This window comes from Myotis nattereri (assembly GCF_964212035.1).
Source record: "Myotis nattereri genome assembly, chromosome: 16".
In the NCBI taxonomy this organism is placed as follows: domain Eukaryota; kingdom Metazoa; phylum Chordata; class Mammalia; order Chiroptera; family Vespertilionidae; genus Myotis; species Myotis nattereri.
The window spans coordinates 48697749-48714340 of NC_138091.1; the positions used below are offsets into that span (position 1 = coordinate 48697749).

The 16592-nt window shown below is 54.3% G+C and overlaps 1 protein-coding gene across 2 annotated transcripts; it reads right to left on the reverse strand.

Annotated features, from left to right (window-relative positions):
• Positions 1-374: 374 nt before the first annotated feature.
• On the reverse strand, positions 375-11482 carry CCR7 (C-C motif chemokine receptor 7). Of its 2 annotated transcripts, none has more exons than XM_081109764.1 (3): positions 11410-11482; positions 5063-5112; positions 375-2969 (listed from the first exon to the last, which is right to left on the reverse strand). In XM_081109764.1, exon 3 carries the CDS (start codon positions 2273-2275, stop codon positions 1331-1333), a length of 945 nt encoding a protein of 314 aa, XP_080965890.1. In that variant the 5' UTR covers positions 2276-2969; positions 5063-5112; positions 11410-11482; the 3' UTR covers positions 375-1330. The 2 variants fall into 2 exon arrangements, with proteins under 2 accessions (XP_080965890.1, XP_080965889.1); XM_081109763.1 differs by having other exon boundaries at positions 375-2404; positions 11410-11476.
• Between the last annotated feature and the right edge of the window lie 5110 nt (positions 11483-16592).

The following is a 16592-nucleotide window of genomic DNA, read 5'->3' on the forward strand; positions in this document are numbered from 1 at the left end:
GGCTGTAGCTCCAGGCTGATCTGGGACAGACCAGTTTCCATATCCATGTGCTGCTGAGGGGCAGCGAGAGTTCCCAGCCACCGAGGGGAGAGGGACAACTTGGTTCTCCCCAAAGCTCTGCTCAGACCCGTGTTTCCGGGTCACTGCTGACCACAGGAGACTTCATTCCTCTCCCATGAGCCCTGGAAGGCTGTCCGCAAGACGCTCCGGGGCCCCTGTCATTGGATGGCGCGGAGCCTATACAGCTCAGACCTCTGGCTCTGAGCAGCTCTGAGAAATGAAGACGGGGAGGGGAAGAGGGAAGTGGGGGTAGGGCGAGGTCAGGTGGGGCGTGGGGGTTTGCAAAACAACACACTCATTTGCCATTTACCAAAAAAGAAAAATTTCCCCCCTTTCTTTTAAAGCTGTTGTTTCCTCAAGGGAAAACGTTTATTTGAGTAAGATGTGCTCTCTTCGTGAATTGAAAGCAGAACAGGGTGACAGTACTTTGTCCCGGTGACAAAGAACAAAGCAGCAGCACGTTGGCCTTCTGGCAGCCAGCACTGTCCCCCCACCCCGGCCCCTCGCCTTGCTCTTGGCCCTCTCCTCCATCCTAGCAGAGCTGAGACACCCGAGAAGGTCTGGCCACGCGTCACTCCCGCCCCAGAGCCGGGGCTGGGCACATGGCTTTGGCCGGCCCGGAGGCAGCTGGCTTGGCCTGCAGGAACCGCGGAGGGCCTGGGAGGGCGGCCGCCCCAGGAGAGGCAGCAGGCGAGAGGCAAGTGTGCTTTTAGGGAGGCTTGGAAGCTGCCATTTCTCGCTGGCTCGGAGGACAGTGGAAAAAGAGAGGCGGAGGGAGGGATGCAGAGCGTTCGCTGGCGTCTCCCTTTCCTTGCCCAGCCAAGAAGTTTCCCCATCGCCTCCGGTCTTGGAGACACCGTCTTGTTTTCTGGAAGACCTCGCCTGAGCCCGTGAGGGTTCATGCGGAGGGCTCCCCGGGCCCTCGTACCGCCCAAACCCTCACCAGCGCCCATCCCTTGGCTCCAGGAGGTGTGAACTTTCTCCGCTTTCACTTTTGGTTTTTTGGTTTTTTGGTGCTGGAGTGTGGCCGGGTCTGGTAGCTCACCAGCCACGTCCCTGCCAACTTGGTTGAGGTAGCTGGGGTTGGGCATCTGTCTTCTGATGATGGTCTGTCTTGGGTGGCATGCGTTTTCGCCATGAGATGAACTTGAAGAGCCAGAACTTCCTTTCCCCTCAGCAGCTTTTGGGTCCTGAGTCATGTCATCTGCTCCCCGTCCCCGACCCGGGGGGGTCCCGGGAGAGGTTCCCTCAAGTCCAGGCAGAGAAGCCTCTACGGGGAGAAGGTGGTGGTGGTCTCGGCCTCCACACTCATGGAGGAGCGCCGGGTGTGCCGGCAGGAAGACCACTGCCGCAGCCGCTCCTGGCTGAGGCAGCCCAAGTCCTTGAAGAGCTTGAAGAGGTCGTTGCGGAACTTGACGCCGATGAAGGCGTACAGGAAAGGGTTGACGCAGCAGCGCACGCTGGCCAGGCTGTAGGTGATATCGTAGGCAATGTTGAGCTGCTTGCTGAGCTCACAGGTGGTGGTGCTGTTGGCGTTGGCCACCGTCTTGGCCAGGACCACCCCGTTGTAGGGCAGCTGGAAAGCGACGAAGACCACCACCACGGCGATGATCACCTTGATGGCCTTGTTGCGCTCGAAGTTGCGGGCCTGGAGCAGGGTGCGGATGATGACCAGGTAGCAGAAGCTCATGGCCACCAGGGGGATCAGAAAGCCCACCACCATCTGGGCCACCTGGATGGCGATCAGGGCCTCCACCTGGTCGGTGACGAGAGAGCACCGAAAGGCTTGCTCGCTGTTGCTCCTCAGGATGTTGCTGAACAGCATCTCTGGGATGGACAGCACCGTGGCCAGCACCCAGATGCCCACACAGGAGAGCTTGCTGATGAGAAGGACGCGGGCCCGGTGCCGGTGGGCCGAGACGGCCTGCACGATGGCCACGTAGCGGTCGATGCTGATGCAGAGGAGCAGGAGCATGCCGGTGAAGAAGCTTATCTTGTAGACGGCAAAGATGAGCTTGCAAATGTGGACACCGAAGACCCAGGACTTGGCTGCGCTGTACGCCCAGAAGGGAAGGGTCAGGAGGAAGAGCATATCCGCCACGGCCAGGTTGAGCAGGTAGGTATCGGTCATGGTCTTGAGCCTCTTGAAGTAGATGTAGGTCAGCACGACCAGCGCGTTGCCCAGCAGACCCACGAAGCAGATGACGGAGTACATGGCTGGCAGGAACCAGGCCTTAAAGTCCCGCACTTCCTTCTTGTCGCACACGGCCTCGAACAGGGTGTAGTCCACCGTCGTGTTCTCTCCGATGTAATCGTCCGTGACCTCATCTTGGCACAGGCACACCTGTGGGGGAGGGAAACAGGGAAACACCGTCCAGCTTAGCTGAGTGGGTCACAGTCTCGCTGCCCTGGGATTGCCCAGAGCCGGGCCTTCAAAGTGTGGTCCCTACCGTCAGCATCATCCCCATCCCGTCACCTGCACGCTCTTGGACCCCACCTGACACCTCCTGCACCAGAATCTCAGGGCGCGGGGCCCAGGACTCTGTTTTCCTGAACTTTCCAGGTGGTTCTTTGTTTGAAACCAACAAGGTGCTGACAGTGGACTGGAAATAGTCTGGCTTCGAGGTCAGCCGAGCCGTGAGATCGTTAAACACACTGCATCTCTCTGAGCCTGAGTTCCCTCCTCTGTGAAATGGAGACGGACACCATCCCCTTCCTGTGGTTGTTGTGCGGTACCTCTCCCAGGTTAGGCACCCACTGGTCTCCGCAGAGGTGTTATTTTGTGGGAGCCTGGTCTTTCCTCTTGCGCCTCCTTCAGAACCTGGCGGAAAGAGCTTTCCAGAAGGGGGCCTACACAACACCTCAGCTTTGGAGGGAAAATCCACCTGGACGTTAAGGATGAGCAGAGGCTGGAGTGAGGAGAGAGGAAGGCAAAGGCTCGCTCTGGTGTGGGACAGGCTGCCGTGACCATGGATGGCGAGCGACTTGAAGACTTTTATGGACCCCTGGGGCCGGGGACACAGTGCAGGGGACACAGCAGGGCTCAGGCAACGCGTGCCCAGCGCACTGAACTTGGCCTCCTCAGCTGTGATCGGTCCCCTTGGAGCCTCGGAAGGAAGCACAGCTCTGTCTCCCACCGTCTCCTCCCACCTCTCCGCCTCTCTTCCTCGCAGTCTCCAGGCAGATCCCGACCAGCAGGGCTCTGCTCGGGGCTTCTGAAAGCCTGTCTGCAGGGCCGGGAGAAGGTTTGGGCGGCCTGCTGTGAGTTTAGCCATGAAGGCGGGCTCGGCGGCTGCTCAGGCCTCCCTGCTCAGCGACACAGTGACGGCTGAGCCCGGACTGTGGGGGAGCTGGGCTGGAAGCTGGTGGTCCCTCCTCCGGGACAGGGCTCTGGGCAGCTCACCACGATGGGTTTTCATACAGCTGGGGAGCTGGAGGGACTTTAAAGATGAGGACAGGGAGGCAGGCTCTGGGAGAAGCCATGTGGCTCGCTCAGGGCTTCCAGGCCAGAGGTGGAGGCCAGTCTCCCCGCTTCCCTGTGCCCTGTCTGTCTTTCTCACTTCCAATCTGGAGTCATCACTGTCCTGCTCCAGGGACGGGATGCGCGGACAATAATGCCCAGGGGCCTCTTCTCTGGGTTTTGTTATCACAAAAAGAAAAGTCAGTAGCAGCTTCTTTTCCCTCCTCGGGCACGATTGCTGCCTGGACGTCTTAGAGGACTATCCACAGTAAGGCCCGAGGCCTTAGGTCTGGGGCCCCTGGACATGGGGGTTCTGGATCTTCCTGGAGGGCCGTCCACGCAGTCTCTATGAAGTGTGCTCCCCACAACCCCTGCCTTCGCTTCCCCCCTTTCCTACCCACCTCCCCCATGAGCCACCAAGCTTGAGGCCTCTGCAGCCCACAGCCCCACCACTTCCTGCCCCATCTGAGCCACCTCCATCCACCCCGGTAAAGAGAAGAAGGAGTCCCAGCTGTCCCTCCCCCTCCCCCGCCTTCCAGCCTCCAGGGTAGTAATACAGCCCCTCGGAGTCCTGGAAACAGGGGAGCGGGAGGCAGGGAGTGGGGCTGGGGAAGGGGGCCAGGCTGTGGGCTGCAGCCCAAGCTCCGGGGGCCTCTGGGTTGGGGTTTTGGGAACAGGGCCCAGCGTGGGGCCTGCCTCTGGCCAGAGCGCCTGGAAAGCCGCCCCTCCGGCCTCCAGACCTGGGGAAGAGCCAATTCTGAAGCAGTGCCTCCCCCGCTCTGGTCTCAGCTGCCCCCCTCCCCCTCCAAGGCAGCCCTCACCCCAACAAAGCGGGGAGAGTGGACTCCATGAGTTACAGTCTCTTCTACGTCTGGACGGATGGATGGGGGCCGGTTTTCTGTCTCCACTTCTGGGATTGAGAAGCAAAGCCTTGGAAACCGGAGGCCCTTCCTCCTGCGGCGTTCACTCCTCCACCCACTCCCGCTCCCAGGATCCTGGGCCCCTTGCATGCCCCCCTCCGGTGGAGTGCAGATGCGTCTCTATTTCACGAAAGGGAACTGGGCTTCTAGGGGAGCCTTGGATGGAGGTTGGGGAGGGAGGCAGCTTGGGGTGAGAGGATAGTAACCAGGCCACCACACTAAAGGCTCTTTTCTCAGCTCACGGAAACATACGAAGCTGCACATGCACAGGGTGTGCGCACATACGTGCAAAGCTCATGAACCTGGCACAAAGCTCCCCTCTCTCTGAGAGCTCAGCCGGAGCGGGGTGTGCTCCGCATGTTTGTCTGTGGGGTGGGGACAGAGGAAGTGGGTGGGGAAGGTGGTGGTCACTTCTTTCCCTCAGGTTTTCATTTAAATGGAGTAAAGACTCGCTAGGGTCGACCAGCAGATGGAGAGGGGCGGCCGTCAGCCTAATGAGTGGCGAGTGGGTTCGTGTCTGGGTCTGTTTCCTTCCAGCAAATGCCCAGCTGCTCCACCAGAACCCTGGACGTGGGAGGGGTGAGCTGGGGGACAGGGGTGTGGAGCGGGGAAGAGACCTCACCTGGAAAATGACAAGGAGAGCCACGGCCAGCACGCTCTTCATGGGCTTCCCTGCAGGAGGCAAGGCGAGAGCGTTAGTGCTGGGCAGGGTCAGCTCTTTGTTATTGAAGGAAACCGCGAGATAGAGATGCTGATGGCGCTTTCGTCACCTGCTCCGGGCGCTGCCTTTGCCGAAAGAGAACATCAGAACCAGACTGTGCCTCGGAGCACCCTGGCTGGCTGCCCGGACGCGCTGCCCTCACCTCCTCTCCCTCCTCTGCGGCGAGGTCCCCGAAAGGAGCAGAGGAGGACGCAGAGCAGTCTCCCCTTTCTTGGCTCTTCAGGGCCTCGTTTGGGGTCAGAGAGTCCACCCTGGCCCAGACCTACCCTCAAGGTTGAGTGTCAACTGATCTTGACTCTTGGGTCTGAATGGTCTCCTCCTTCCTGCTCCCAGGAGGCAAGGAAGGCCCTGAGGTGTGGTGGTAGCGGGATGTGTGTGTGTGTGTGTGTGTGTGTGTGTGTGTGTCCCCCCTACACTTACTGGCCTCTCAGGAATGGATGAAAGAGTATTTCATGGGGCTCCCCACACCCCTTCATTCGGTTGACATCCATCCAGTCACCTGGCCCACCCCTCAGCCTGTCTTTGGGGCAGGGACCGATTCCCTTTTCCCCGGCGCAGGCCCAGGACCTGGGAGCTGGTGCCCAGGCGTTGGGAGCGGACGAGTAAGTAGAAGAACGAATGCCGGGCGTGCCCGCCCAGGGAGGAGGTTCCAGCTGGCCGAGGGGACGCTGTCCGGGGGGACCGTGGCAGGACGGGGACCAGTCCCTGAGGGAGCTGCGAGTTTTTTGCTTGACTGAGGTGTGTACACGCCTCCTCTTCCTTAAGTTGTTTCTGATTCAGAGCCGGGGCTCTGGGTAGAAGGGGACCAGGAGGCCGGCTGTGGGAGAGACCTGGCCCAGAGCAGGGGTCGGAGCCTGGGGTCGCCCCGGAACCCAGGAGGCTCTCCTTGGGCCTGAGCAGCCTTGAGAGCCCAGGTGAGCAGAGGCCTGATGTGTGGCGGACGGAGGACAGGCACTTGGCTGCTCACTTCTGCTCTGTGGCTGAGCTGGGTCCCGGGCCTGGAGCTCATTTCCTCCGAGGGCCGAGCAGGACAGGCCGCAGGGTGGTTTGTACAGAAGTCTTGTCTCACCCCGCAGCCTGGGAGCACCCCGAGAAAGGAACTGTGCCTGCTTCAGCTCTGGGCCCCCTCCCCAGGACGTGCCCCTCAGGCCTGGCCCGCAGGGAACATCCATGGGTGCCAAGCCAGGGCTTACAGGCCCGGCGCCCCTCTCCTCTCGGCTGGGACCTGGAAGAGGTGGGGGCCCCGCTTTAAACACCTTCGGGGAGACTGCCTTGCGTTCTCATCGGCTCCGGCTTCCCAAGAGGCGGGAGCCCATTCCCAGCGAATCTGAGTCCTTGGCCACAGCACCACCTGCTGGAAATCCCGCAGCACGACACCCGAGTCGCAGGGAATGTTTTCCAGAGGGACTGCCCGAGGGGGGGGGGGGTTTGGAATTGGAGAGTCCGCCTTGGGCTTGGGGGTCCCTGGGGGAAGGACTGGCATCGAGCCACGTGAATAGACTAGCTGTTTCTCTCACCGCAAGCAAGGCGTACTGCACGTTACTGCTAGACATGTTCCTAAATCATTCCTTGGCTGTAACACCCCCCCCCCCAAACCCCCCGACTACCACCCTCCTTCTAAATCCTTAGGACTTCGCCACCCACCCCCAGGGAGGAAGTCCCTGCTGGTCAGCATGGCAGTCAGGCCCTCAGCTGTCTACCTGGACCTGCCCTCCTTGCTGTGTCTTCCATTTCTTGGGACAGGCACCCACCGCCCCACTGTCCCCAGCTTGCGTGTGAGTGTCTGCGGCCCCGGGGAGAACGTGGGTCCTTGTACAACACCGTAGTTCCTCTCTCTCATTCCCCTTTCTGGCTGAACCGCCCCGGGAGCCCCTGAGCCGCTGTCCGTGTTCTGCCCTAACCACTCTCTCTTCAGGGGCCAACGACGCACCGCCCATCCTCCACTGACTCATCTCGATGTGAAGCGCTCGAGGTTTCTTTAAACCCGCGTCTTCTGGTTACTCTAGAGAAAGCCCGCTCTGACTGTCAGTGAGAACCGAGAAACCTCAAAGTTTTGATAAGTCACAACGAATGAAATATGAGGAGGAAGGCCTACGTTTCTATTTTACTCGTACGCCCCTTCTCCTGGGCCCCGTCCCATTCCTTTTTCCACTGTCTAGGGTAGGGGTGTGTGTGTGTGTGTGTGTGTGTGTGTGTGTGTGTAGGTGACTTCTCGTTCCAGGTGTGTTGGAGACGACCAATGAGCAGGGATCTTGTAGGATCAGAACAGGGCATTTTCGAGTCAGGTAGCCGAATGGGAAGTTAGGGGAACTCTGGTGTGTGGCAGAGGGGGCCTGGTTGGCGCCATGAGTCAGATCACTTCTGTCTGTTACAAAGTCATAAAGCAACTGGCATTGGGCAGCAGCTCGGGTGAGGCCAGTAACGCTGGAAATCTTAGGGGTTGGGGAATGGTTTCCTTATGTGTTGGGTATTTTCTGGGTTCTGAAGTTTCTAGTAATGATCATGATGAAAAGAAAATTCCCTAGCACTCCACCCTGCAAGAGAAACTCCCTTCTTATGTGGGAGGAGGGGATTGCTGGCTGGACGCTCCCCCAAGCCCTCAGCGTCCATCCCCACATTTTCCAGGACCTTCAGGCCACCCAGGCAATCATGGCTGCCCATCCGCTGGTTCCAAAAGCCACCCCAAACTTTTTCTTCTTTGTAATTCCTCACCTGCCAACACAAGGTTTCTCTTTCGTGGGCAAGAGACGGGGAGGGAAGAGGCAGGGAAGGGGGGGGGGAGGCTGGGGACTCTCTTTCAGAGGGCTCTAGGCAGGGATGGCTGGCAGCTGGCTGAATCTACAGTCACTATGTTATCAACTGCTTTATCCAGTGATGGAATTCATGCTTCTTGAGCTCTCAGTATACACCAACCTGCTTCCATGGATGAGCATGTCATCCTCACAAAAGCCCTGTGAGGTAGGCCCTGGGAAACCGAGGCAGCGCGAGAGGAGAAACTTCCCCAGAGTCATAACCGGCAAGCCGTCGAAATGGGTTTAAACCGTCTGACCCCAGAAACGGCACTCCCAACCGCTCTTCTGTGCCTCTCCTTTGTCGTTATGTATCTCTCTCATAACACCCTGTGGGTTATCCCTTGTTATTCTCACTCTATATTTCAGAAAATAGAGGTCCAGAGAGGTTAAGCCACTTGCCTAGGGCCACACAGCTGCTCAGAGATGGATATGAGATTTGAATGGAACTCTTCCTACTGCGTAGCCCTGCATTTCTGATGAAAAGTTTGGGGTGGCTTTTGGGGCCATGCTGTGTACAGGGACCTCCATGGAGCATGAAGGGAATCCTTACTCCCCCACATCCCACTGGTCACCCAGTGCTGTTGCTTTCCCCCCAGCTCCCCATCATCTCAGAGCTAGCCCCCACCTCTGCCCTGACCGAAGGCTCTGCTGCCCCCTGGCTGTCACAGAACTTCTGAAACACAAATCTTACCCTGTAGCTCAACTAATTGAAAAAGAAAAATCTTCACTGGCTCCCCATCAATTTCAGGATAAAGCCCAAACTTCTTGGGAATGCCATACAAAATCTTAACGATCCGCCCTGCCCATCCCTCCTGCTTCCCTTCCTCCCTTCCTCCTTGGCACGACCAGAGCTGACCATCTAGGAGCCTGCAGGCTGAGCCCCCAGGCTACTTGGCTTGGCTGCATGGAGTTTACAAAAAATTCGGTTTGTCTGCCTTTAAGTGGGGCTTGCACCCTCTGGTTCACTCTGCTCCCCTTCCCTTATTTCATCTTATGGCCAGTCCCACATTTATCTTGTTGGTTTCTATTGGCAACTGAGTCTACTATCCCTGTCCCATCCTGGGCCTCTTGCTCTTTCACTGGTTTACTAACTCCTACATACCCTTCAAAACCCAACTTAAATGCCCCCCTGACTCATGTTCGCTATTTCTTTCTTTGAGCTTTGTAAGCACCTTACCCATCACCCCATCCGTGCCGTATCTCATTCTATTGCATTGGCATAGTGACATATGTGACTTTCTCCCCAGCAGGCTGGTCATGCCTGAATTCCTCAATCGCTAGTTGACTGAAAGGAACCGAGACATCTCAAACAAAGAGGAGAGATTTTCCAATAGCTCCTCTAGGCTGCAGTATCCTCCTCCTCCCCAGCCAAGCTCCCAGAATGCCAGGGGGGATGGGCCCTGAATTCCTTCAGCATTCCTCTCTGCTGCCATCTCGGACCGTCATCTGTGAGAGAGAAGTCTCTGGCAGGTTTATTTTTTTCTTTGTTTTGGAGAATTCTGAGATCTTAGGCCACATTTCTTGGGGAGGGCACCTCTGGGCTGTTCATTCAAATTGTGAAAAAGACCGGCTCAGCCCGGATTTGGCATTTTCACTTTGTGTAACAGAAACTCAACTCCCTCACCCACCCCTTGCTCCCTGCTGCCCCACCAACCGTCCAAAGGCTGTTCTGAACCAGAGCTGCTCAGTGGCTTTCCCCGTCAGTATTTCGGGCTTGGCCGTTGGGCTCTCTCAACTTGAGCAAAGCAACAACCCTTCCCACATCTAGCCTGTGAGTCTAGCACCCCCAAACCTCGGCCTGGAGGAGGACCCTCTGTGGTGCGCGGGAACTGACTTTCATGGGCTCCCCAGCCAGTGCTGTCATCTCTCTCCGATTCTGGGTTCAGTCATTTCATGGTTTCATATTGGCTGGAAGCCTGAAACCAGTGATGGTGGGAGAATTTACACTACAGCCATTGGCAAGCACTGCAAATCAGGGCCGTCATCCACCCTGGGGAGCCGGTTGCCCAGCATTTCCCAGCCCACCACTGGGACACTGCTTGGTCCCCTTCACAGAGGTCAAGCAGAGAGTTGGGGACAGGGTCTACGGTGGACGAAGGGGCATCCTGTGCCTGTGGTCAGTGGGGAGGGGGTGTCAGTGGCCTGGGGGTGGGATTAGAGGGTAGGCTACTGGGAGGAGAGGAAGGTGGAAGAGATTTTGAAAACACTAAAATAGCTCAGAATTCTTGACACCATTCATTCATTCCAGAAACATTTTCTGCTCCCTCTCCCCGCCGCGACCCCCCCCCCCCGCCCCCCGCCCCCACCCCGCCCCTGCTCCGTCCCAAGTACCTGGGATTCAGAGATGCAAGAATCAGACCCTGCCTTCCAGGAATCTAGTCTGTGTGCAGGGTGGCCACTCTAACCCTGTCATAGTGCTTTGCTGGGTCCACCCAGGTTTCTGGACGGGTAGGCGGGTGGGAAAGGCAGAGACGAAGACAAAAGGCTGAGGTATGGCAGGGAGGGTTGTGAGGACACCAGGAAACCTTCACTTTTCAAAGCCAACCCCTTGTGGCTTTGAGGCCACCGTGGCGCTTGCTTGCTGGTGAGAACGAGCCATCCAGGAACCTGGCCTTCGTAACCTCCGCAGGGTCTGACTCCACAGCTGAGATTTATGAACGGGGTACCCGAAGCTGGACGGACCCCTCCGAACCCCTCCCAACCACTCAGGGCTTCCTTTGCACTCTCTCCAGCGAAGAGCAAGGTTAGATGGGAGGATGGGCTCTTTAAAGGGAAGAGTCATTTGTAGAAACAGGGACTGACTCAGTGAGGCAGGGGACTGCTGGAGGCCCCGCCTGTGACTTCTCCAGGCTGGATGCCCCGCGCCGGTCCATTTTCTGTTGCCCACCCAGCCTTTAACACGCGGGAGGAGCAAGGCTGGTGGGATGCGCAGCAGAGAGAAACAACCAGCTTGCATTTGCATGCATAGTACCATTTGCACAATGCAGTCCCCTTGCATTTGCACCTCCTCTAACCTCAAGAGAAGGGAGAGCCTCCTTCCTATTCAGCAGGGGAGTAAGGTGGGAGTCAGAGGAGTGAAGGGTCAGAGGATCTCTCCCTGGTGAAACAGGTCTGAAGAGCCTCACGCATCACCCCACCCTGAAGCGAGAACAGGTGCTGTCCAGATCAGCGCCAACCCCAGCCCCGCCACCGTCTTCGGTCCCACTGTCCTGGAAAGACATGACCTCCACCCTTTTGTCTGTCCTGGTACTAATGGTTACCCCCTCCCCTAGGCCTGAAAGGTGCACCCTGGCATTCTGACTTCCACCAAAGCAGACCAGGACGTCTAAGTCTTCGGTAGGGTTTTCCACCTTCCACCCCCATCCTCCACCTCCACCCTCCACCCCCACCCTCCACCCCCATTCCACAGAGTCAGTCTGGGGACTGTTCTCTCCCACACGGAGGCCCCCCACTCACCCAAGTCCATGACACTCTCAGGGCAGCTGAAACCACACAGGAAGGCTGGGCCCGGGCTTGTGCTCCCCTGTCTGGGGAGGAAGTGGTATGAGCCCCTTTTAAGTTGTGAGAAGAGCCACCCTCTTCCCTGCCCCTCCCACACCTGCTCCTCCCACTAGGGCAGCCTCACAGGCACTTTCAGGGACACAGGGGGGTGAGATGTGACCGAGTGCCAGCCCACATGCTGGTCATAGGATCGTGAATCATGAGTCATTTACATTCAAAAAGCCCCCTCTGCAGTCCTTCAGATCAAAAAAAGGCCCAGCCCAGGGCAGGGGAATAGGGGCCATTTATTGATTCAACAAATATTTATAGACCGAATACCATGTGCAGGGGAATCAGAACCCAGTGAAAGTGTGAGGGCCGTGTCTCCAGCCTTTCCTTGCCCTGCTCCGTGTCACAGGGAACTACATTTCCCAAACCGCTGTGCCCTCTGGCTTCTGGGTGGGTTTGACCAAAGAGGCTCTGACAGATGATGGACAGGAGAAGAGAAGGGATAGGCCCAAACGTAGTTTTATTTTCTTGTGATATGTTTGTGTGATTTTGGTATCAGGGTAAGCCTACTTGAAGGTTTGTCAATTTTGCTGATCCTTTCCCTTACCAGCTTTGGGTTTTATTGATTTTCTCCTTCTTTCCAAAATTCTCTACTTTATCTATTTCCGTTCTAGTCTTTGTTATTTCCTCCCTTACGCCTGATTTAGGTTTAGTTTGCTTTTTCTGATTTCTTAAGTTGAAAGATTGGGTTCTTTATTGAGACCTTTCTTTTTTTTTCATGAATATAGGCATTTATAGCTATACATTTCTCTCTAAGCCAGTGGTTCTCAACCTTCTGGCCCTTTAAATACAGTTCCTCATGTTGTGACCCAACCATAAAATTATTTTCGTTGCTACTTCATAACTGTCATGTTGCTACTGTTATGAATCGTCATGTAAATATCTGATATGCAGGATGGTCTTAGGCGACCCCTGTGAAAGGGTCGTTCGACCGCCAAAGGGGTTGCGACCCACAGGTTGAGAACTGCTGCTCTAAGCACTGCTTAGCTACATCTCATAGGCTTTGATATGTTGTGTTTTCATCTTCATTCATCTCAGAAAGTATTTTCTAATTTCCTTTGTGAGTCTTCTTTGACCCACTGATTATTTAGGAGTGAGTGTGTTGTGAATTCTTCAAATTTCCTCCTGTTATTGATTGTGGTCAAAGAATGTACTTTGTGTGATCCCAATTTGTAAAAATGTATTGAGATTTGTTTTATGTCCTAACATATGGTCTATCCTGTAGAATGTTCTATGTGCACCTGAGAAGAATGTGTATTCTGCTAATGTTGGGTGAAGTATTCTATAAATGTATATCTGTTAGGTCCAGTTTCTTCACGGTGTTATTCAAGTCTTCTATTTCCTCGTTGATCTATTACCTAGTCGCATCCGTTATTTAAAGGGTATTGGAGTCTTTCACTATGATTGTTAAATTGTGTGTATTTCTTATTTCTTTCTTCAATTCTGTCAATGTTTGCCTTGGATATTTTCTTGGGCTCTGTTGTATAGGTGCCTATATGCTTACTTAGTATGTCTTCTTGATGTACTGACCCTTTTATCATTATAAAATGTCCTCCTTTATCTCTCTAAGTAATTTTTATCTTAAAATCTATCTTTGTTTGATATTAGCATAGGCTTTCCTTTTTGGGTACTGTTTGCATGATACGTATTTTCCCATCATCGGATGTTTCTTTCCTCTCTGCTTCCAGTGGTATTCCCAGCCAGTACCTGATGGGTAACTCACGCCTCGGCTCCAGATCCTGCCCTGGTTTCTGGTAAAACTACCTTCTCCCTGTGTCCCTCTGGCTCTAGGGATGATGACAACTTCCTGCTGGTACTAATCTCTGGGTGACCCTACCACCGCTTGTTTGACTACTTAGCTCTTCCATCACCTGTATGACTGGCTCCCTTGTCAAACTCCTTTTGTTTAAAATACCTAGAGGGGTCTTGCTTGCTTCAACCATGACTAATCAAGGTGATTCCTGTCCCCAGGGAGTTTAAGGTATGGAAAAAGTTAAGGTTAAATTACACCCCTGTTGTCTACCGTTACAACAAAGACCAAGTACGGCACGAGGCTATGCCTAAAAGAAGGGAAGAAAATCCCAGTTTGCATAGGGCTGGAAGAGAGATGGACAAGTATGTAGCTTTTCCTATCCTCAGAGTTATGACAAACATTCAGTTGGGATGTAGTGCAGTGAGCTTAGCTCTTTACCAGCTCCCTATATGACCTTGGATAAATTGCCTCTCTTCTCTGGGCCTCAGTTTCAAGTGTAAAGTGAAGAGATTGGATCACCTAGGAGACACCTAAACTTTGGCATCTGAGACTCTGAAGTGTAGGACTTTCTCATGGCATCCTGACCACTGCTTAACCACTCTCTGTTATTCCAACTTCCCTGATAGGGACGCGAGAGGCCCTTCCTGAACTTCCCCTCTAGCCCAAAGGTTTTGGCTGCTCTTCTCATTGGCATGTGAAGCCCACTGGCTTTTAGGAATATCAGCAATCTCTTGCCCTAGGTGGGAAGGACTTTCATGGGTTCTATCTGGGCAGGGTGTTGGTCAGGAAGGGCAGAGCAACTTCAGTTTGGAACTATCCCAGAAGCTTCCTCCTGGTGCCCGTTTTCATGTGCCAGGTGCTTCTAAGAAAAAATGGTCGTAGAGGCAGAAGACCCGTGTTTCAGCCTTGCCTCTGCTATAGCTGACTATGTGACCCTGGGCAAGTCACTTCCTCTCCCTGGTTCTTGGATGCCCAACTAAAAAGTAGTGGAAGTGGACCATGTAAGCTCCAGGCTTTCTTCCCCGGATATTCCTCATCATCCTCAAGGATTTTCTTGCTTCTCCAGCTGGCATAGGCCCTTACAGAAGGTTCCAAATATGAGTGTCCACAGTATCCAGGGCAAGACCTGACAACTTGTGGTAGATGCACCATGTCGTCAGGGCGATAAAGGGCTGCTCCCGATTCTAATCTCTGCAGTCTCAGCTGGATGCCAAGTGGTGGTGCCCAACCCATTCCCTTTTCCTCTTCTGTCTTCCCAGCCCCTCCAGCTCTGGTTGCGTGGACATGGTGCACTTTGGCCTGGGAGTGTTCAGTTTCGTTTCTTAGCTGGTCTCTGAGGTAGACAATGGGGATTCCCTAGTCCTTCTCAACTCTGATCGCGAGCTCCCCCTCTGTCTGTTAGCATGCAATCAGTGGCTGTGAATCCACTCTCTGTGAGAGGGCCAGTGTGAGAGGACCCAGTAAGACTTGTCAAATCCCATCCCATCTTTTAGGCCCAGGCAGGCCTACCTTCCCTGTGCTCCCTCCTCTGAATTTCCCCGACGCCCAAATTGGCATGTACAGGAATGGCATGTGAACTTCTTTCTATTCTAGAACAGGCTTTGTGCTTCTTTAAAACAAGATTGTGCGGTGTACCTTTATGGTAGTCTGTCTTTTCAGTGCCCCACATAGTGCTGTGATTTTAAAAACAGATTTTAAAAAATGTAGTTTGGCGTAGTTCACTAATGGGTGATGTCCTCTATCACAGAAGGTCCTGTCTCACCCATCCTGTGGAGAGCATGTGTTGCATGCCTAGCAAGGGACTAGAAGCCAGCTCCTTGAGGCTGCTGCCTCCGTACCTTGGAGAACCTTAAAAGTCAGAGCAGGGACTTGAGAAGTGAAATCCCTTATCATTGCTCAAGGGTTTACGAGAGCGGGCGCCATCACGTCCAGGCCGCGCTGAGGATGTGCTTTGTTTTATAAGTAAAGGTGAGCTCTCCGGTCTCATATTCTCCACTTGAAGTGCCATGGATTCTCCCACGTGTCGGAACCGAGGACACGCCCCTAAAAGAGGCAAATGCATTGTGCTTGCTCATTCCTGGAGCATCTTTGGACCCCCTGGCTTTTGTTCTGTTTTGATTGCCTTATGGAAATGGAGGCTGTTCAACACCGAATGCCTACTAAGCAGGTTCTTAGTAAACATTTGATTGATTGACGAAGTGGCTTCAACTTTTTCCTAACATGCCACCACTCCCCCCACCTCTTTCTTGGGAACGCCTTTCTCTTCCTTCTCAGTTTCCTTGGTTGGGAGCTGACTCAGATCCTGGTCTCAGCAGCAGCTTGAATAGGACCTGCATCATGGCACAGCAGAGAACACCCTGCTCTCAGGGAATGGGCCCTAGGACACCTGCTTTGCTTCTGCATTGACTTCATTCAACAAGTCTTCGATGAGCTCTCATGTGGCAGGCACAGTGCGGGGCTCTACAGATACGGAGATGAACACCCATGCTCCCTGGCCTCACCAAGTTCACATCGAGCATGGTGGGTGTATTAGCCAGTTCGGGCTGCCGTAACAAAACACCACAGGCAGAGTGGCTTAAACAACAACAATTTATTTTCTCACAGTTCTGAAGCTTGGAAATCCTAGATTAAGATCCAGCTGGGTCAGCCTTTTTTCCTGGCTTGTAAATGGCTGCCTTCTCACCTGTCCTTACATGGCCTTTTTGCACGCGTGCAAGGGTTGAGACAGAGAGAAAAAGTGAGCTCTCTGGTGTCTCTTCTTCTAAGAACATTCATTCTGTTGAATCAGGGCCCCACTCTTACAACCTTACTTAGCGTTCTTAGGGGCCCCATCTCGAAGCGCAACCACCCTGGGTATTAGGGCTTCACATGTGAACTTGAGGGACACAAACATTCATTCCATAACAGTGGGGGAGATGGAAAAATAAAGAGGCAATTACTCATAAGCACTAAGAGTGTAAAAACATGCATGGGAAGGTGTGCATTACATTCAGGATGGGGAAAGAGGAGGATGCAAATGGAAAAGAAAATCCAGGACCGTCAACTGTGCTGATGAAGCTTTGTCTGTGGTGGACAAAGGTTTCCCTGTGTTATTCTTTGAACCTTTAGGTATTAACTAATTCATAATATTTAAAAATAGTGGGAGACAAAATTATGGAACAATGTAGTAAGAGCTAATGTTGGGGGACTGGCAAAGCCCAACTTACCACAGGAGCACATAGGAGGGGAATCGGGAAGACCATGGGAAAAGTGGATTTATGGGACGCAGGCGTGACCCAGGCAAAGAGAGGGTATTGGTGAGTGATCAGTAGCAAGCGCCAAGGCAGACATTGAACAG